Raw genomic sequence first — 21,313 nt, 5'->3', positions numbered from 1 at the left:
AGGAGAAGCGCCGGCCTGCCGTTAGGCCCGGCCGCGGCCTGCCGGCGGGGTGAGGCGGGGGGCCGGGGCGGGGAGGCGCCGCCGGTGGTTAAGGCGGAGCGGGGAGGCGGAGGAGGGTGTTGGCTGGCTGGGGAAGCCGCTGGAGGCGAAGCGAGGCGTGCCGCGGCCGGAGGAGGCGGGCAGGGAGCCGGCTGCTCCCCCCCTTGCTTCTCCTCCCGCCGGCCGGCGAGCAGCGAGGAGAGGGACGCGGGGTGGCCCGGGCTCCTGGAGTAAGCGGCTTTCGGTTTTTTTGGGGTTTTTTTTGGGGGGGTGGGGGGGTGGGGAGCGGTTAATAGCGGAGGGGAGCTGGCCAGGTTTCCAGGGCTTCGCCCCGGGGGTGACTTGGGGGCTGTGGGTGCTGGCTGGGAGAGCCGGCAGCGTGCTCTGCTCTGGTCAGGAGAGGGGGATTCGGTGTGTGCTCTGGGCTGGAGACGCCTGCGGTAAACCTCGGGTTAAGCCCTGAAGTTGCCTTTGTTATCAGTCGGTAGCAAATGCATCGTGACTGACTGTCTCTCTTCTTCTCCAGATCTTACTTTTGCAAAGTACGGTAGGACCTTACGCTACCAAGGGCTCCCAGCCCCTTCCCCGCCCCGTTTTATTTAAGCTTTGAGATCGAAAGAATGACCGGAAAATCGAGTGTGTGGCTGTTTTATGGAAGTAGTATAAAGTCCTTGGCAGCTGTCCCATTTGTCCGCGTGTTGTCACCCCGCTCAGGGGCCGAGCGCCCCGAGAATGTCCTCATAAATGGAGATAGCGCCCTGCTGTCTCGCAGTTTATGGATAGCTGTTTGCACATGTGTAGGTATCTATATATAACAAATAGGGGGGGTTGCTGAACTCTTTAACTAGATTTTCTTTCTCAGGCAGAGCTTGTAGAATATAGTGTCTCCTATTATTAAAAAAAATGTGAATTCTGGGCAAAGAATAGCCTAGCTGTAGTTACACTGATTTTTGGAAAATGGAAACAGTTACTTCTCACTTGCACTGAACATATTCATGGGAGCACTTCTGGGTGAGAGCATATCGGTGTAACAAGTCCTAAACTTTTTTGAGTTGTCTTCTAACCAGTTGCTTCAGTAAACGTTTGTAAGCCCATTACTACAGGCAAAGATATAAATGTGTGTGTGTGTAGACCTTGAGTTTAAAACAGACAGATTTATTACCTGCTGAACTTACTCTACTGTTTACTGTAAACTGGTAGTAAAGGTGCATTGAGAGCAAGCTCCTTTCCACTCACTGCTAGGAAGCGGGGGCTCTCCCTTCTCCGCTCTGAAGTAGTTGCACTTTTCTTCTCTGCCCCGCTCCTTGCAACCCTTCCTAGTATCTCTTTATTGCCCTAAGAGGCACTCGCGTCAGAGAGCCATGCCGGCTGCAGCTGCGCTGGGCTTTCTCGAGGGGCAAAGGCATTGAACGTGCGGTGGCAGGAGCACCTCTCCAGCCTTGCCAGGTGCAGTTGGTTTCCAGCTACCTGCAGGACAGTGGCAGGCAAGGACTATTCCCTTGAAGGCTTGGAGTGCTGCGGCTGCGGGAATCTGTTACCACTACAGATCCTTGCATTTGTCTTCTAGTGGTTCTCGGGTAGTGGCTAGACTTCTCTTTATGTCTTATTTTCATTTTGTTTGCAGTCTGCTTCCATACTGAGCTCTCTTTGAACCATTCTGTAATGGGGTTTCTACCCAGAAAGTTTCCCTGCATGAGAGGCTTGCTTGAGTGTAATTACAGCGATGTTGGCCTGAAGGCTCTGAAGTCCCTTTGTAAGACAATCTTCTGACCATGGATAAGAAGCAAGCTTGGAGACTCAGCTGTTAGGAGTGTGGTGTATTTTTAATTGACGTTAATCAGACCTTTTCTTTTCCTCACTTATTTGTAGGTATGGTTCCTCAGAAATGTTCAGTGATGAGCAGTGACTGACGATTAGCTAGTAAAGACTCAGTCTGGTATTTAGAGATATAGCTAAGGCAAAATCGGGTATTGGCTCTTCTGTAACAGCAGTAAGCAGAATATTATTAAATTTAATGTTAGACATTTACCTATTTTATTTAGTCTAACTTCGGATGAAAGTTTTGAGTAGGCGCACACATGCATTAAAAATCATACACACGCTTTATATCTAATTTATAGTGTTACTTTGGTTGTATACATACGGATAGACACTTTGTTTTGCTTAGTTATGTGTGTGCACATGTATGCATGCACAGGAGCATAGTAGTAATAACTTTGTGAGCTGGGCCCTTATTATATAATGTAATATTTTCTCTAGAGATCCATTTCTACCTGGTAACCTGTCAGTAATAGAAATTTGGAAAGCTGGATGGATGTGGTAGGTTCAAAGGCCGTTAACGCAAACCAGTTTTCCAAAGGAAAGCTCCTACAGGTTCCGTTCTGCTACCTACTTTGTCTTCACACAAGTCTCTACAAGCTTTAGCAAATATTTAAAAGAAATGTGCTTTTTCCACAGTTAGTTTGCAATTGTTACTTTCTACTTTCACATGTAAATATCTCGATGGTTTCAAAACAAGGGTTTGCATTTGCAATTAGCTCTGTGAAGCAACAGCTTACTCTTATAGTGCTTGTTTACACACTGGCAAATAGGATTTAAAGAATTACTTTGCCTTTTCTAAAATATATGGGCCTATGCTGCACTTGATTTAAACTGGAGGTCTGATAGTCTAGTTCTATAAATCAGTTAATCTCCTGTATATGGCTTGGCCTTCCGGTTGTAGTCTGAGCCTGCATTTTTCTGGGGATTAGCTTTATCATTGTGGGTGTGCCCCTGCACATGATGTGAAGTCACCGGTGTGAGCAGGACCGCAGAGTTATGCCTCCGGGAGGCCACGGATAGCTGGACACATGCCTGTCCCCTTCCTTGTTGGGTGCTCTTGGGAGGATGGGAGGCCACTGAAAAGCTGAGTGCTGGGTAAAAAGGGAAATGAACACAAAATAAAAATTAGAGGCTGGAAAAAAAGTTCTGAAGCAGATCAGACAAAAGTGGGAAGATCACCCTTTAAAGAAGGAAGGCCTCCTGTGCTTCAGCTGCTTCATTGGTATTTGTGGGTCCAGACTGGAGCTACCTGGGAGTAAACAATGCAGAACACAGAGACCACGGAGGCTGCGACCTCAGAAACAGCTGTTTTGCTTTAGGGGTCCACTGCAGCTGTGCCACAGCTCTTGCTAATGTAGATGTAGCCCATTTCTTCCAAAAAGCATTACTTTAGAAAACAATTTTTATTATATAATGAACAAACCATTTGCAATCAAAACTCTTCTACAGTATCATGGTATTGCTTTTAGAAACATTTTGTATCCTTGAATAACTTTCTTCGAGCCAGGTTCCCAAGTGAACGTGTAGCTCTGTCTCAAAGGGGTTTCCAAATGCCAGATGAACTCACCCTGAGTTATATTCTGATAATGCTGATGGAGCCCAGGTTGTTGTTTCTCTGCTGGCTGGCTACAGAGTCTTGGGCTGTGCCTTTTTTTTTTTTTTTTTTTTTCCTTAGCAAAGTGTTTTTCAAACCAAGTGTTGATTCTCATTTCAAAATGGTATTGAATGCATGCCCCTCCTCTGGGATTAGATTTGCATGTACTATCAGGTCTCAATCTTTATTCCACTCTATAAAACTAGGCTACTTCCTTGACACACCTAAGTAATCACCTAATTTGTAGTTATTTTTTGAACAGGTACCTGTTTGTATATGCAGGTCTATGTCCAGTCTTGTAATAAGCAAAACACCTTATTTTCTAATCCTTTCTCTTTTAGTGTTTGATTAGGGGTGGGGGGAAGAAAACTGGATATAGTTCAGTATTAGGATCAAGCTGAATGGGTAGACTGTCTAATCAAATATCTGCATTAAATATGAGGGGAATGAAGAATACCAGAAGAAAAGGGTGAACAGCTATAAATTAACTGTATCTAAAAGGAACACTTCTTTCTAATTACAGTAATTGGTTTATAGTATTTGCAAGTTTGTATTATGTGTGTGGTGGGTTTTATGGCTGATATTAAGCCCCACTAATATAGAAAGTAAGGATGACTATTTGAACTATTTAAGCTAAAGGCAATGTTGGCACAAGAACAAAAAGATATGGAAATCACCCTGCATACATTTAGTCAGTAATCAGGCTGGAGACTAGGTTTCCCACTCCTTGGATGGCAGATTTTGAAGTAATCTTTCAGTAGGACAGGAGGGAATTTAAATACTTTTATCATAAAACTTGGTAAATATATTATGATGTTTGTGTGGTGGGAAAGCTCAAAATACTTGTGACCTCAGTGTTTCTTTGTATTCCTGTTAGTTCTGAGGTACTGCGCTTGGGATTACAGCCATCGCTGTCTGTAAGTATTGCCTCATTCTCAGAAACATGCTGCTTTCTCTGGCAAGATTATTACTATCTGAAATCCCAAGAAGAATTTACAAATCAGACTTTTCCCCTCATCATCTATAAGGCATTTTTTTTGTAGGAGGGCAATGAAACAGAAGAAAAAGAAATGGTCAGGTTAAAAATACCAATAGGGGAAAGAGAAGCCAAAAAAGTTTGTTCCTTGTAGGATACATCTTAAAGCAGCTGGGATATTATCTAATGCTGGGTGGGAGAATCTTGGTAACTGAGTACAGAAAGCAAATTAAGTAGTTTGAAGCAGTGGGGACCAAGAGAAGGAATGAGGATAGTATGTCTATTCTGTGCTTTGCTTTTCCTTTATTTTTGTGCATGACAAGCACTGCAACTACTTTTGGGCATGATAGCTGACCTAGTTGCCTGTACTAGAGTGTGGGAAGGATTTTCCCCATATGGTAAACTGTTGCTTTGCTTCCACTTATTAGTGCAGGGTGGCCTGCGGGGTTTTTGGGTTTTAAGTTCTGTGTACAGGAACTTACAAATTTGTGGTGTGGTCTGTGGCTGAAAGGGACTCGTAACCCTGTAAACTGTCTAGATATTGTGGGTTATGTTTCTGTGCTTGGTTGGTGAGGTAGTTCTTGGATAATTACTTTAATTAAAGTGCCATAACTTGTGTTTAAGAACCCGAAGTAACCATCGGAGGCTTTAGGAGAGGATCTGGAGGATGGACTCCGCCATGATGTGTCAGCCACGTTTTGTACCCACTGGGTCTCTTTCTTGGTGTGTGGCTTCATTATAGATATGGCTTACAGTAGTTACATGTAGGCATCACGAGTGCATGAGTCAGTGGCCCAGACTTCTGCTGGTGAGGTAGATAACAAGCTTTGGTTGCCCTTCAAAGCGTGCTGCTTTGTTCTCTTGTTTGCTGCTGTTGCTGGTTAGGTAACAAGTAGCACAGGGCAGCCCAGGAGATTAGACCCATATCAACTGAGGAAAGAGATGCTTGATGACTGTTAGGAGTGCTGCAGGGGAAGCATCTTCAATTTTGGTTGGTTTAAGCTTTAATCACTTGCTTTTAAGATGCTTATGGTCTGACATCCTATGTAACATAGTGTTAACCACTTCAGTCTTTTAAAAAGCAAACAAGAGAGAGCTGGTAGATGATCTTGTTAAGGGGGGTGCTAATAGGATCTGATTACATCCCCTTCTTGTTATTTGGCCACTTCCTGCATTGACACACCCTGCAAACTGCCAGTAACACGCTCTCAGAATAGTACAGCTTTAAATGCTTAAGTTACCCACAGTAAGAAACCTAATTGTGGCTTGTCTTACTGCTGTTCTGTGTGCCGTCACAGTGGCCACCTTTTAAGTAGTCCTGCAAGAAGGATCAAAAGCTGAATTAGAGGCAGCTGAGGATAGTGACTTCGGCTGTTTAGAGAAGCAGAGGCAGTTCAAGACTCTCAACTCAGCCTGGAGGGACATTGGTCTGGAGCTGTCATCATCCAAAACTTAGCTGAGAAGCTTTTGGAAGGAATGAGAAAGATTGAATTAGACAATGCTACTGTGCCAATGGCAAGTTATGCAACCTGTAGTGGTGATGATTATAAGTTTTCTATTTTTAAGTCTTCCATTGAGTGACTCACTTTATTAGATGTGTTCGTTTAAAATGGAATGTGAAGCACCCAGATTCCATGGTAATGGCCTCATAAAGCACACAGATATACAACATAACAGATTGGATTTCTTCTCTTAATTTAACAGGTTTTGCGTCTCATACACCATGTCTGATGGCAGCATACAGGGCGTCACACACTCCTATTGCTAAGCTCTACAGTTTGTATCCATCTGTCTCTTCACTTTTGCTAAAGTAGTCATCTTTCTTTGATCTCTTAACTCGCGATTCTGCGTCTGAATTTTCCACCATTCACCTTCTCTCCCTCTTCCCTTATTCCTCTCATTCTTTCCCCCAGCTTTGGCTGTGTGCTGCTTAGATCTAGCCTGATATCTTAGTAATTAGAAAGTCCTTGAGTACAGAAATGCTGGCAATTGCAGCACTTCCTTTTCAGTCACCTGGCCTCCTTGGCTGGGAGTGGGTTACACAACTCAAAATAAGATCCAGCCAACAGTCTTGCAGCTACCTGGGCTGGGCATTACAGGAAATAAGGCAAGTCACTCCTAGGATTTTTATTGGCCTAATGAGAACTGCAGGGTGCAGATGCTTGTTATGTGGGGCATGCTATTCAGAAGCATCTACCGAAGACAGGTGTTGAAATCACTTCTTTAAAAAACAGGATGTAAGTTGCGCTTTGTCTGCTTTTTGGTTTTTAAATGTGGGGCTGAAAGTGAAGCAGAACCCTGTGTTTAAGAAGTGTATTAATTGATGAAGCAGGGCCCTTGCCTGCGATGCAGGAGGTCCCGGGTCTGTTAGCTTGTGAGGTTCACCCAGGGACCCTGCTGTGGCAGGGTTGCCAGTCACCAGCCTGGGCTCTGGAGTAGGAGCTGCCTATGGAAGTGACTATTGCATGCTTCTTTATATCAAAGTAAGTGTGACTCTGAATTGCTGGTTAAGAAATGCACTGCAGGAGGGAGCGGTTCCTACTGTGACGACAACTTGTATTAACTTCTTTAACTTTCGGAAACTGAAAGCATGAACTTGTCCTGATAAATCTTTTGTGTAGCTTCCATTACATGTAGAGTAGCTTCCCCCCCCCCCCCTTTGTGTTTCCTGTCAAGTTTACAGCCTATTTCTTCTTGTCAGGAATCCTTTAATAGCTAGAAGTTTGAGCTAATGTCCCTGTGAATCTTTACCAATACTCAGTTGGTTCGCTGAGAAGTGTTCCCTGTGGGTTATTTAACTCTTTGGAGAGATCACGCTGTATGCAATACCCGCTCCTTGCGGCATGCCGCTGGCTCCTCCCGTGCTGGTCAAGGGCTCCTTGCTGCTGCTGGAGCTTGTTCTAGAGCCTGTCGGGGACTTCAGCCCACACTCAAACTGAGGGCATGGGTCCAAAGGGTGCCATTTATGACCTGTATCAAAACCAAGGATAAGGCTTAACATGCACATTTACACTGTCAGATGGCACTTACAGCATTAAAGCACTGTACACTGAGCCATTTTTAAAGGTGACTCAAAGTATTTGTTTTATGGAAAGATGACTTATTTCTGACTGCATTGCTTCTCATGCTGTTTGCTATTAAAATTTTCATTAAAATAAAATTCAGTTTCCATCACAAGCTATTGATCTCAGCTTGGAAGAGAGTCAAATTTTATTACCTACTTGCAAAAGATGAGGGGGTTTTAAGCATAGGCTATTCTCTGTGTACATAGCACCTTGTGTATAACCTTTGTCTTAACTATGTGGACTGCATTCTTTCCCCTTTCATGTTCTGTGCTCTGGTTTATCCTGCTTGGTGCTGGCAGCAGCGTTTAGCAGCTGTTCTGGGACAGAACTTGAGGAAAAAACCCACAGGTGTATGTTTGGAGAGCCTCTAATTTCTCTTTGGTTGTGTGTACACTGGGGCAGTGTTTAAGCTGTCCTCCTGCCTAGCAGAGACCTTGTTGCGTGCCATTTCTCACGTGCAATGTAGTTCCTTTTGGAAAGAAGCTGGAGCATTTGGGCAGGGAGGAGATGAAATCAATATGCCCTAGTAGAGCCCCACTGAAGGGTCTGGGGCAGAGCCTCGGCATGGCTCACTGCAGCCTGGCACGTATATACTGCGTCTTTGCCGGCTGTTTGTCTGGGGCTCTGCCTGCCTGCGGTACCTGCTAATGCCCCGAGCTCAATTCAGCATAATCCAAATACATCTGCTCATACCTTGCAAATAGGGACTCACGGGTTCCTAGGATGAAATTGAGATGTTCTAGGTGTAAAAGCACTGTCTGTAGGTTTGAATGCCTGTCTAGCTTTGCGTTGGAGTGGCTTATGTTAAGCCGTATTTTCCTTTCTGTCCCTGAATAAGCTTCTTTTACTGACGGTGAGCAAAATTTATGTGGCAATTTGAGCAGCTGGTCTCCTGGGAGTGTTCCTTTCTCTGGAGAATTGCATATAATCTGGCTATCAGCTCTCAGTAGAGCTAATGACGCACGTACCCGGCTGTCGGGCAGGCAGAGGGTAGCCCCTTACCAACAGCTGATGGCTGAGGCTAGAAATCCCTCCTGTATAGAGGGCACCGAGCCTGCTGGTTTCTTTATGTTATGTATGTTATCTTGCATAATGAAAGTGGCAAAATTGTTCTCTGTGGCACATCTAATTTCACCTTACTGCAGTTAGGACAGCTGTATCCACAGTGAGACTGGTGTAAGGTCCCACTGCAGGAGTGGTCCTGAACCCCATTCCCTATGTGCCTGTACCTTCATGCCCACTGTGGTAGTGCCCGGAGCTCAGGCTTGGCGTCAGCTGAGTTGCTGTAAACAGGTTGTGTTAGTAGAAAGGCTTGTCGCAGCTCTCTGCATGTTGTTATATGTGCAGTGAAAAAACTGTGCTCATTTGTGGGAAGAAGCTATGGGGCAGTCGGGTCAAGTTGTAACAGTATGTGGGCAACCACATTTGTATTCTAAGGATATTAAAATGGGACAACAGAAGTGAGTGCCACTTGGCTGTCCAGTCTGATTCTCCTTCGAAGTTAACTGCCTTTGCTGCTTTTGAAGCAGCTTCTGTACTGCTGTGGTTTCCAGCCTGGTGTATAGGTACACTCAGGTTTCTCTTTTTCTTTTCCCCCTCTTCCCGCCCTTGTTATCAGTACACATTTGTGTCTGGCTTCATGTGAGGAAACCAGCTCTGGGAGGTGGTGGAAGCGGACAGGCAAGCAGCGGCTGTTGCAGCTCCCTGAATTAGACTGCCTGTGGTTGAGTGTCAGCAATTCCAGGTGCTGGTGGAGCTCTGCAGAGTTCTGCATGTGTTGCATTGCTCGCACTGGGTTCTATAGGGTAAAAATTTTCACTGGTAGAAATTTGAAGGTGGAAAAGGTTAGTATGCCAAAAGACTGTGGTAAATAGACACCATTCTAAAGATTTTGTACCTCATCCTCTAAAGGTTTTGTACGTCATCCAAAATTTTCAAGAAACCAATTTTGAGTTGAACTTCCATTTGATTTTTATAATAATTTAATTTCTGAAGACAGACTGTCCTTTATTTATGCATATGAAGGAATATCTATTGCATGCAATGGGCAGTGGAGTTTGTTGGGTTCCTAGTAGAGATTTTGTATAGGAAACTGTTAAGTAAAAGCTGTTTGCTTGCCTCCATAGTATTGTGTTAGAGCTGGTGACAGATACTTCAAAGCTTTCTGGATCGAAGTAATCATTGTGGAGGCATGGGGGCTTTTGTTGTTTTTGCCATTTGTTTGTTTAAACAAATTCTCTGATCTGGAAGAACTAGTGTTTATCCTAGCTAATGAATGAGAACCTGCGGCATCCATAACAAAATGTTGCCTGTCAGCACATGTGAGTACAGCAGTCGGGTACAGGGGTAATGAAAGGTCTGTTAGCGTGGCCGGTTGCTGATACTGATGGGAAGTACGGAGGAGATGGCACAGGGAGCTCCTTCAACTGAAGCAGCTGAAAGCAGAGACCTTGGGTCTGTGCCTGCTATTTGCAGAGGCCTATTGGGAGATGGAAACGGAGATGTAGCTCTCTGAACACGAAAAGCCGTTGTAATACTAGTGAGTATCTTATTTCCCAGCACTGGCCCAGTACAGCTTTTATTTAGTACATGAGCATATTCTGTTTGAGTTTTTTTAACAAAAAAGTTATCAGAAGAATTGATATTTCAAACTACTGAAAAATAGCATAAGGCTATCTATGTAGCTCAGAATTGTGGTGAATGTTCAGTTTATTTCTCCTGATTACTTTAGTAAGTTTGTGCAGGATTGTTGTACAAACAACTTAAAAAATCTACTACACAACTCTGGGGGAATTTGTGCTTTTTTTCTTCATATATGCAATGATACTTCTAGCGTGATTCACAATGAGATAAACTTTAGATTTAGATTGATGCAGTAAGGATTTTTTAACCCATAGCTAAAGATGTAAAGGTCAAATAGCTACGGTATTTCTTCAGTTTTAAAAACTTGGGGTTTGTTCGTTTGGTGGGTTTTTTTGTGGGGTTTTTTTTTTTTTAGATGTATTGATAAAATGCTTGTTAAAAAGGTGCAGTAGAACATGCAGTCCTAAGATCATTATTTCCTTGTTTTAAAAGCAAAAATAAATTACTTCCAAAGCTGTCTGGGAAACGGCATTTTTAAAGTAAACTGGTGTAGGCAATGACCACTGAGACTTTTAGTCAGTGGTTTGTATACCTTGTGCTGCTCTAATTCAGTCTTAATGAAAATGTAACGGTTTAACTCTGGTAGGTACGCACCTGCTCTTCAAAATAAAGTCTTGGAAAAGGTTTAAGGAGGCCAGGGGACACGAAGCAAGGATTAGTGTCGGCCGTGCTTTCAGTTACCCTGGTTCTGCAGTCTGCCCCTCTGCAGGCCTGGTTTGACCTTGGGTGGAGGGTGCCTTGCTGTGCAGCGGAGGGTGCAGGTGCTCAGCACTTGGCTAGGAGCCTGTTGGACTGCGCTTGCCATCTCACACCAGCTGCTGAGCTATGGCTCTCAATTAGTTTGTTCATAGTTAAAGAACTTTTGAAGAGTTTAGCTGAACAGGGATAAGTAGGGATTTGTGCTTCAGCCATCACCCTTTCTTACAAAATTTGGTGAAACACTGAAAGGATACACTTCCATTTGTTTTCTTGAAAGCCAGTATCTCTGCAGACATGTAAGCCGGCTTGTTGGAAGATGCTAATTTGTTCTTTTTAAACTCTCTTGCATTCTAGACCATATTGTGTTCCCGGAACAGGCACCTGTGAGGGTTTCATACTCTTACTTGAAGTGACTCCTTTGCTGATGCGTAAGGTGTGTGAAACTACTTCAAGACTGCCACCAGTTTGCAGTCTGAAAGACAAGTTATTATTCTAGCAACTCAAAGAAACCTTATGGTAGAAGTGTGTAGTACACAGAGTGCTTGGATGATGTGTATGTATTCACCATCACCATATGCTTCGTGTGGCTATAGATGGTATGTGAACTGATGTTGATTGTCTTAGTTCTTTATTTTGTAGGAGATGATGAGCGTGGTGATGGCAGTGCAAGTCTTCCAGCTGCTGTTTTAATTCTTGTGCAGTACTGAATTTCATATTGTGTTACGACTTCATGAGTATCCGTAGGCGTTTTCAGGTATGTAGAAGTGATATTACAAAAGGTTGTCTGAACAGATTTAAGGTGGTAGGGTTTAGCTGATGGGTAGGTTTTACTTTTTAATTTGGAGGAGTGAGAGATAAGCGTACAGGATAGGGTCTGATTCTGAGGCACTCTGCTCCTTTGATAGGACGTTTCTCAGATTGCTCAAATCGTGTCGTGCGAGACTTGTGCCAGACCGACGGGAGAGGGTACCTGCAGGCGACAGGCCTGCGTCCCAGCATGCGTGGCTGTCCCACGAGCTGGCTGTGCTGGGCTGCTGTTCGCTGGCGAGTCCCCCCACGGGCAGCATTCCTCGTCGGGTGCTTGCTTCCCTCTTGCAGTGGTAGCCCCCGTGCGATGCAGCTGGGCAGTGGACCGCAGACCTGACGGGGACCCTTGCACCCCTTGGGAGCTGGAGCCGCACCGCGGTGCAAAGTGAGGCTCTGCAGCGAGCATAAGGGGAGGTATAGGGCTGGCTGCAGCAGTGTGGCAGCCTGGCTATCTGTGATAGATAGCACCCTGGCATAGCACTTCTTAAGTAGCTGTGTACTGGTGGTGGTGCGGCTGCTTGCTGTTGCTGGCAACAAGGTCCCAGGCCTCTGACTCAAGGCTTACTCCCTATTTCTGTGGAGGTGCTGTAGCTTTTGATGCCAGGTTTTCACAGTAACTTCCCTTTCAGAAACTTCCCTTACTGGGGTTTTGTCTGTTGCCTTTCCCTTTTACTCCTCCCTGTCATGCTATAAAGGAAAGATGAAGTTGGTCTTTTCTGAGACTGAAGTATGAAGTAAATGGAAAATGTGATACTCTACATATGTACCAAGAAAGGTTGTTGTGGTGGGAATCTTCAAGAGCATACATGCTGCTCTTCAGAAAAACGTGTGGGAAGCTGCAAGTCTTGGCCTTCTGTACAATAATTGCTTGCATACAGTACGTACGTACAACATCTGTACATCAAATGTTTGCGTACAGTAATTGTGTGTGGAATTTCCCATGACACTGAGTGTGCTGCAAGCAAAGTGCATGGGGAATGAAGTTAAGATCTACGCCATCTTAAAAATGAAATTTTCTTGTTTGGTGTGTGCCTTAAGCATGTGTGGTGTATTTTTTAAGAAGAAAGAGCAATTATGCTAGCTGGAAGAACTAATACGAGAAGAAAGATGTGTACAGATGTATGATAACATATAGTATTTCTTGTTTAATTGTCTTTATAAGGCCAAAGAAATAACTCTTCAGTTGTAAGTAGTTTGCTGCAAATCTTGACAAGAAAGCTGTACGCTGCCCAAAGTAATGGTTTATACCGAACACACCAGACTGGGTTATAAGATGGGCAGCAGCTGCGGAGGGAGGGCTGCGAAGTCTCTAGATCAGCAGGCACATGGTGAGGTGCCGTGCCGTGCCAGAGCTGTGCTGGACCACAGCAGCGGGGACGACGCGCGGGGCCTCACTGGAGGACCAAGGCAAGGGCTGAGCCCTGTAGCCAGGGTCCTGGTGAGGCTACCGGGGCCTCCCCCCCCTGCCCAGTCCTGGGATGGGGAGCGGCTGCAGCTCCCTGCTCCTGGCCCAGGGCCACTGCCGCCACGTTGTAAGTCCGCTGGTGTTCTGGTGTTGGCACGGGGCTGTACACGTTGCCTGCTTCTGCTTTAAGCCTTAACGGTGTTAAATCTCTTGTATGGAGACTGCTGGGTGAATCTGGGGCTTGGACAAAGGTGTCTTCATAACTGGAGGGCTTGGAGCGCTGACGGGAGTCCTTCAAACTTGATGTATGTTGTTTCTAATGCGATGCGAGCTACCGCGGTCCTGGGAAGATGGATTAGGTTGTGCCTGCTTAAGATTCAGGTCAGTTCCATGCAAATTTTTCATTCAGTATCCGAACACTGGGTCTTTTAGGAATTTGCCTGACCCACATAGGGCTAGTTTTAAACCCTCTGTAGCTAGATGATAAAAGTTCTATGCTTACTTCAAGCCACTTAATCTTGTCCACTGTCTCTGCTGCTGCTTCTCACTGAAGGACTTGCTTCCTGACTAGCAGTGCATTGCTTCTCCACTGTTCCCAGGTAAGACAAGCTTTGTTGGTATACAGTGAATACAGGGATCGTAATTCCTGGCCGGAAAGCAGGATGGAGTGCTGTTAGGCAAATGTGGTTGTAGAAGTAGTTTGATGGGACTGGAGGGTAGCTTGTCAAGCAGATCAGCTGTTCTGTTGTGGTAAGGATTTGGTGGCCATCTGGCTGATGCTGGCATGTTCTTGTTCTGCTTTTGCCACAGTATTGTAAGTACTTGTCACATATAAGAGTACGTAAGAGTTTAAATGAGGGGTGTGTGTACATATCTACTTAGATATCTAAATACTCTTTTGTTGTTCAGCTTTCACAGCAAATAGCAGAGCACTCTGGCTTGCCTCTGTCTAGTCTTTGTTTGGAAATTATTAATATTGTAATGAAAATCGCTAATTAATATATTGCTGCCCCAAGTTTCAACTTGTCACCACACTGTCATTAGTTTCTACAAATGGTCTATTCTGTGTAGCCTAGATTCTAACATGGTAAAACTGCCTATTAATTTTTATCTTCTTTTCTTACAGTAAAAAATGGCATTTCAGAAGGCAGTGAAAGGAACTGCTCTCATTGGAGGAGGTGCCATAGCAACAGTTTTTGGCCTCTCTCAATTTTCTCAGTATAGAAACAAACACGTAAGTATTAATTATGATTTCTGATAAAATATGAAACTTAAAATCTGTTTGAGCGTATGTTAGGCTTATACGAATAGTTTTGTTTGGAAAGGAATGCCAAGAGCCTCTCAGCTTGATTTGGTAGGTGCTAATCTGGAGGGTGGCATTAAATGATGTTTCACTATTGTAGGCCTTTAACCAGGAGGGAACTGCGATTCTTGTAAATCATTTTTCATGTTTAAAAAAATGACCTTTGTGTACTACTAGGGATTCTACTTAGTTGCAGGAGTGGAAAGTACCAATTGAAGTATAAGCTCTAAGTAGAGTTTGGACAGTATTTTCAGACTTAGAAGGTTGAAGTAAAAAGCAGTAGCACTACCTCTGAAAATCTCAGCTTCAAAACAGTCATGGTGCCAGCTCTCTTTCAGTACAAAAAGCTGAAAACTGTTTGAGGATAGGATCTGTGCCAAAGAAGTCAATGGTGAGGCTTCTGTTGTTTCTGGTGGGCATTGGCCTCTGTCCGGTGGGCACAACCTAGACAACTGGTAAGCTCGAGGTACAGTTCAGTGCTGTCTTCCAGATAACCAAGGCACAAAAGACAGAATAAATTCCCTGAGCAGTGAAGGATGATGTTGGAGACATACTGTTAAAATAAAGTAATGGCAGTAGAAAGAGGTGCAGTAGATTCCAGTGTCAGTTTGTGTATTGATTCTTGCTGTTGTAGAAAATAGATTTCATTGGCATATCTGCTCCTCACAGTAAAGTCGGAGTCGCCATGCTCTTTAACTTGTTTCTCTATGCAGAAGCCAAGGAGAAATCGGTAAAAGGAAGTTGTGGACTTGTTTCAGGTAGAGCTGGTGTGGGTCAGCAACTACTCTGTCTTAAAGCAAATAAATGCCTATTGTTTTAATGCAGTTGTGCTGTGCTTTAGAGTTTTATAAAATAACCATGTCTAGGCTTAGTAGATGTGTATAAGGGAACATGTCTTCTGATCTTGTGTTAAATGTGGGCTGTGAGGCTGGTACCTTGCATTCGGCCAAAAATATTTGCAGTCAGTGTTCCGTAAAATGGTTGAAGTAGGTGTAGTCAGAGCTCTGGCCTGATTTGCTTCAATCTGGATTTGGAAAAAGCTTAAGCCCAAGGAACTACCTCCTCCTTCCTTTGAGATAGTATCAATCTGAGCAGCTAGGTGAGCAGGTGCTCATTTCGCGTGGTGTTTTCTGCTTCTCACCTTAGAAATGTAATCAGTCAGCTCTTTATCTAGACAAGCTGTTACTCTGTGAACTGCTTTAGTTACCACACATTTACTATAAGTTGCCATTCAAATTGGGGAAACTGAAAATAGGAACAGAAGTGGATCTTAATGGTCTAGTCGAAGGTAAAACAGTGGGTGATGGGAGACAGTCTTCACTGAGCTCCATGAAGGTGTGTATTACGTCTGAATAAATGATAATCTGAGTCTTCTGGCTGTTTCTATGGGGAGGAGGAGTAGCAGCAGCTGAAGTACTGGTAAAGCAAATGAGATGAGTCATTTCTGGGGAACCTAGCTGGAAAGTAGATAAGCCAGGATCCTTATGGCTTCAGAAAAAATGTTGCTGAAAATAAAACCTAGCATTTAAAGTGAGCTTCCCATTGGGCTGCCTGTCTTGCACCTAGCTGATAATACTGTTTCTAACTCTCTCTGGAGTCTTTATCACAGGATTTTACAATCTGGCTTCATTACTGTCAGAAATGGCAGCTTCAAATTTTAGGACTGTTAAATAAGAGAAGGAGTTGGAAGGGAAAAGTGATCTGGATGGCTCACTTGTTGTATATGCAGTATTCCAGAATTCAGGGAATTCCCATTTTTCTGGGACTAGATGGCTGTTGGATGGTTGTTACAAATTTCCAGAGACAGATCAAAACCCAGAGTTTTACAGAAGGTGGTCATGGTGTCAAAATGAAATAACCGCTTGTCCCCCAATTTCTAAACCTATTGTGTGGGATCAGCCTACAAAGGATCTGAAAATTTCCAGCATATGTATAAGCAAATGGATCTGTCAAGTGAACAGCATGTTGTTTTCATGTTGTACTAACTTGCATATTTCCCATGTGATGTCCCTTAAAGCTGCTGCCTTAAACACCTAATATAGGGCAGCAGGTGGAATGTAACTGGAGGGATTGACACAAAGGAGGACAGTCCATTTGTCGTGTTGACATATCTAAGCTGTGGGCATGTCCCCCAGCCCAAGTGTCCTCTTTTTAATAATGCCTGCCAATCAAATATATGCTAGGGCAAAGATCTTGTCTTCCTTTGCCAGAGAAGGATATTGCCCCAAGATGTGCACTAATTGGCTACACATTGTAGGAAATCTGTTGTTATTTTGAGAGCAGAATCCAGCACATAGTAAGACAGAAATAAAATGCTCAGGTTTTTTACCCATGTTCATATTGCTTCACTCAGTGACTGGTTGTCTGTGCTGTGACTAGCACCTGGAATTAGGGGCATCCAGTTACAAAATAAAGACCCCGGCTGGCTAATAATCCTGAACACACCATCTAGTTGATCTGTCTTTGTTTTCCATGTTCACTCACCTGGTGTTCAATGTTTCTGTGAAACTTGTCTGTCCCAGATAATTCCAAGGGAGTAGCTGAAGGGTGGTAAAAGTTCTGGCCCTTGCGAACGGGTGGGAGGCCATCTGGATTTGTTAGTCGAGCATACTAGTGGATGTTTTGCCTACTAAAAGGGATGACTGTTGGCAATTTCTGATGTTGAAATTTAAATTGTCCTTGCTAGGTTTGAGAGTCAAAGCCTGACTGTGAGGAGAATGGCACAGTTAGCAAGGTTAACCTTGTCTGTATGTAAACAGCTGTGAAGTGTTTACACCTTGGAAATAAAACATTCCATTGATTCAGATCTGTCCTGGTTTTCAAGATTTTTGTCCCAACTTAGTTTTCTATACACACACACACACACGCACGCACGTGTGCTGACATTTTGGAGCACATTTCTGCAACAGCAATTGAGGCAATATAACCTGAGAATATCTATGTATGGCATATGCAGGCATACAACCAGTTTAGCAAATTGCCCTTATTGTGTGTTGGGTTTTTTGGCAACACACAGTTCCTGCCGAGCAAAGGGAGGATGGGAACACATGTTGACATGACAGAACTGTTGTTGAATTTAACTCATAAGCTGACGGATGAATATTGCACTTCTGTGTCTTTTATAGTAACCTGATCGCCAGGATATTTACTGAATTAATAAGCTGGTTTAGCCTAATGCTTTGTGTAAGGCAATAAGTAGGAATGACACTAATTCAAGCAAAACCTCTTTCAGTAAACACACAGGAGTCATTCTTTCATATTGAATAACCATTACCCTTAAGGAAGCTGGTCAAGCTTTCTGTGCAGCCTTACTGACTTAGGCTGTTGCGGGCAAATGCATAAGTCTGACAAGAAGGCTCTTGGTTAGATTAAAAAGAAAAACCCTTTTCCAGAGAAAAAGAGACAGTTGGGGAACTCTTCACAGCAGGCAGTACAGACGTCTGAAGAAACTAGTCCCTCCTAAACTGTATTCTGGTAAAGCAACAGTGTGCATCAGTGCTACCACTGTAAAGGAAATTAATCTTAAACAATACAGGAACTCTCAAATCCATGTACCCTACATTGACTACCAGTCATGAAGTCCTGAAAAGAAGAATTGTATCTGAGATGAAGTTGGAACCCTCTGAGACATAAAATACACAGGCTACGTACATAATTGATTGATTTGGCCTCAAATATTCAGATACATGAATGGCAAAGGTGATACAGCCGGCCTTTGCTAGCTGTTTCATCAGTGCTTCTAACACTAACGGTGATAGAGAAATGGAAATACCAGTTTCTCTTGCTTCCTGTAGATGCTGACTGAATTGCTGCATTCTTGCTTTTTCTGCCATTATTTTAATGCTGAGCCAAGTGGGGTAGTACTAGATATGATGTGGGTATTCTTTGATGTGCCAAGTTTGAATTGGAGACCGCCAATGATTTCCCCCCACCCCACCCTCCCCATAATCATTAAGGGAAAAAGCACTGCTTTGTTTTGGAGTTGTAAGAGATTGCTGTCTTTTCCTAACTAAGCCCACTAGGCAATCCTTCTCTCTTGCTGGTGCGTAAGGACATTGTTGGTCAGTAGGAATTGCTCATCAAGGTGAATCCAACAGAGTGTGATAATAGGATAATGCATTGGGGCCTGCTTTTGGGGTTTTTTGATTACTTTTTTTTTTCCTCTTTTTAATGAATAAGGATGACGAATTTGACTCTGCAAACCTACCTAGAGATTTACATTAGCAAATTAACAAGAATGCTTGCTTATGGATTACTAGATCACTTTATAACTTCATGATTAAATTCAAACTGCCAAACTAAATTTCTTCTTGCTAAGAGTGTAATCAAAACCATTCAAGGAACTCTTGCCTGAGAAATTGTAGATATAAACAGCAATTGCTTATTTCAGTAAACATACTTGTTCACTGCCAAACTAATCACGTTATTGCAGATGGGATCCCTGTATGCAGCTTTTCTTCACTCTCGCATTTAATTGACAGCAAGATGAATCATATCTATATCAATTCCTAGTGCGCTAATCACTTTCCTTATATTTCAGTGCTAATCGCTATGCTCTTGCTATACCAGTGGCTATCTGCTTGGGACTCTGGTCTGTGTTTTACTATAAGCCATTTGTTGTACACAATGTGTTTAAAACCAAAACAAAAAATATAGTCAAAACCAAATTCTGCTAGTACTTCTTGAACTCTAAATTTTGGTTTTCACGTATCCTCTTATTTTCCTGAAGTTAAGTTGTGCACTTTGAAAATAGTCACTTGTTTTGCTGAAGAAGGCATGTCTGGAAACATAGTGCAAAACTAATTTTGAGATGGGGATTTTCACTTTTTTAAAGTTTAAGAAAGTTGAGCATAGGTAGTTGAATTTGCTCAACCCAAACACATGCAAGACTAAGCCATGGGTGGTTTTGGTCTTCACAATTTCCTTCTTGTCACTGTTGTCTCCAAATCACAGGGTGATATTTAGGGAAGCTAGGAAAATGGCATCAGCTCTCTGTACTCTCTGTAATGATACAGGACTAAAAAGCATGCTTAATGCAACAGCTTACCAAGGAAAAACCAGAGACCGTGTAGGAAGCCACAAGTAACACTTGCTATGCAACCCAGAAAGCTGCAGAGTTGTCACAGTTTTCAGGTATTCAAGGGGAAAAACCTTTCATGCACTGCTTTTTCATTCCCTTTCGGGAGGGCAAGTTGTGCAGAGCTGCTGCCGGAGGCAGTCAGAGGGGTCACAGCAAACCCCTGCAGAAGCACAGAGGCAGGAGGGTTGTCTTTACAGCCGTGGAGGAAGGAGTGAACACAGGAACAGTTGGATCCTCTCAGTGTTTCCCTCCTTGTGTTCATCACTCCCTGGAAAAAAGTGTTCTGGAACTGCGTCAGTGTACCATACTTTAGGAATATAAAAGTTTCTATCATGCTTTTGGGGATATAAAAGTTTTTAGCACTGCTAGAGACGAGTAAGCTGGGGAGAGAGCAGAGCAAGAGGCAAAAGTAGGTGGGAATATACAGAATTCATTGGTCAGAAGAATAACGTGGAAGCTGAGTTTCTCTGAAGTGCCAAAACTTTGTACCTTGTCTGGTGATCTTTGCCAGCTGCCACGTTAGTATGTAAATATGTGAGAGCGAGGGGAGACTGTAATTGGGAGGCTCATCAACATTCACCTCTGCTTCACTTTGACTCAACCTCTCCACTGTCTGTGTGTGTCTCGTACCTCCTTGAACTCCTGGGGCTGGCAGCGCATCTGTCTCTATTTGAGGGTTGCGGTGGGTTTAAACAAGCTTCTAATTAGGAGACCTTTCGTTACTGTGCATTTGTAGTCGGTGACTAAGCCTGGGCCACAGTTGGTTGAGTGCTTAATGCACCCAGTCACACGCCTGGAGGGGTAGCCCCTGCCCAAGTGCTTGCTGGGCTGGGGGCTGGGGCTGGCAGGGCCGGAGGTGACCCCAGTGGAAACCACCAGCACCGTGCTTAGGAAAAATCAGTAGTAATACTATAGCCTGAGTTCTAATTTGCCAAACTTCAGTTGTTTGAGATCTGAATTTTCACTTTATTTCTGGGAAGATATGGATCCTTAATATAAAGCAAAGCACTCTTTCTCTAGTCTAGCTTTCCTTATTGATTGAATTGTAACACGTGCAATGAAGGTGGTTGCTGCTATCCTAAGTAATTTGCATGAGCTACTTGCATTATAGTCAATATAATCCATGATTATAGGATGAACTTGATCATTAACTATCTTTTCAATGTGCTCTTCCTTTAGACGTGGCTACTAGTTATTAGATTTTATTTCCAATTGTATAGTAGTGATAGGAACATTGAGAAATAATGCATTTCAATCATAATACTGCTGAAGAATAAGCAAATAATTTTGAACAAAAATATTTAGGTTGTGTGCACCATATAATGAATTGTGCATGGCTGGACTGGCTGTTAATTTACAGTGGACACGTTGCAAGAATTGCTTTTACCTTTAACTCACAAGGTCTGCTTACAGAGCTCTATGACAACCAGTGAATTACTTGCCAAAGAGGAACTCCCACTGTTTGGGTAGCTACTCATGGAAACCTGGTCAGCTGTGCATGTGAACAGATGGTGGCAAGCGACTGAGTTACCTTTTGTCAGTCAAGCTATTTTAATATTGCAGGTGTATATTCCCTCCCCATTGCAAACGATGGGGAAGGTGGCTGGAGTTCCTAAAACCTGGAGGTGGCTTACATTAGCGGAGAGCTTTTCAGAAGTGCAGTGATCTAGGAGCATCTATCTGGGAAACTCAACATGTGGGCTGAACAACGATAAAACACCGAGGCAGGGTAAACGGTGCTTGTGATGGTGTGTTTGCAGCGTGGGACTGGACTTAGGAGCTATTTCTGTGGCAATTGTAATTCACTGCTAGTGCAATAAGCAATAAATTATAGAAATAACTGAACAACTTGCCTAGTTCAGTTTATTCAAGGAATGTTTG

General features: G+C 43.5%; 1 protein-coding gene across 10 annotated transcripts in view; it reads left to right on the top strand.

Moving 5' to 3' along the window:
- The first annotated feature begins 138 nt into the window (after positions 1–138).
- GPD2 (glycerol-3-phosphate dehydrogenase 2) overlaps positions 139–21,313 on the top strand; it is a 143,201-nt gene continuing 122,026 nt past the window's right edge. For 8 of the 10 annotated variants that reach the window (XR_011324237.1, XM_069780613.1, XM_069780615.1 and 5 more), the window contains exons 1-2: positions 139–269; positions 14,176–14,283. Coding sequence is in view for 9 of the 10 variants with exons in the window: in XM_069780613.1 (XP_069636714.1) it covers positions 14,182–14,283 (102 nt within the window). In the remaining variant the exon portion in view is untranslated. Of the gene's footprint in view, positions 270–874; positions 1,074–11,476; positions 11,592–14,175; positions 14,284–21,313 lie in introns of those variants that run through there. The other 2 variants (XM_069780608.1, XM_069780609.1) reach the window with 2 other exon arrangements.

This window comes from Haliaeetus albicilla, chromosome 4 (genome assembly GCF_947461875.1).
Source record: "Haliaeetus albicilla chromosome 4, bHalAlb1.1, whole genome shotgun sequence".
Taxonomy (NCBI): Eukaryota; Metazoa; Chordata; class Aves; order Accipitriformes; family Accipitridae; genus Haliaeetus; species Haliaeetus albicilla.
The sequence above is the reverse complement of the archived record's forward strand: the minus strand, read 5'-3'. Positions and strand labels throughout refer to the sequence as shown.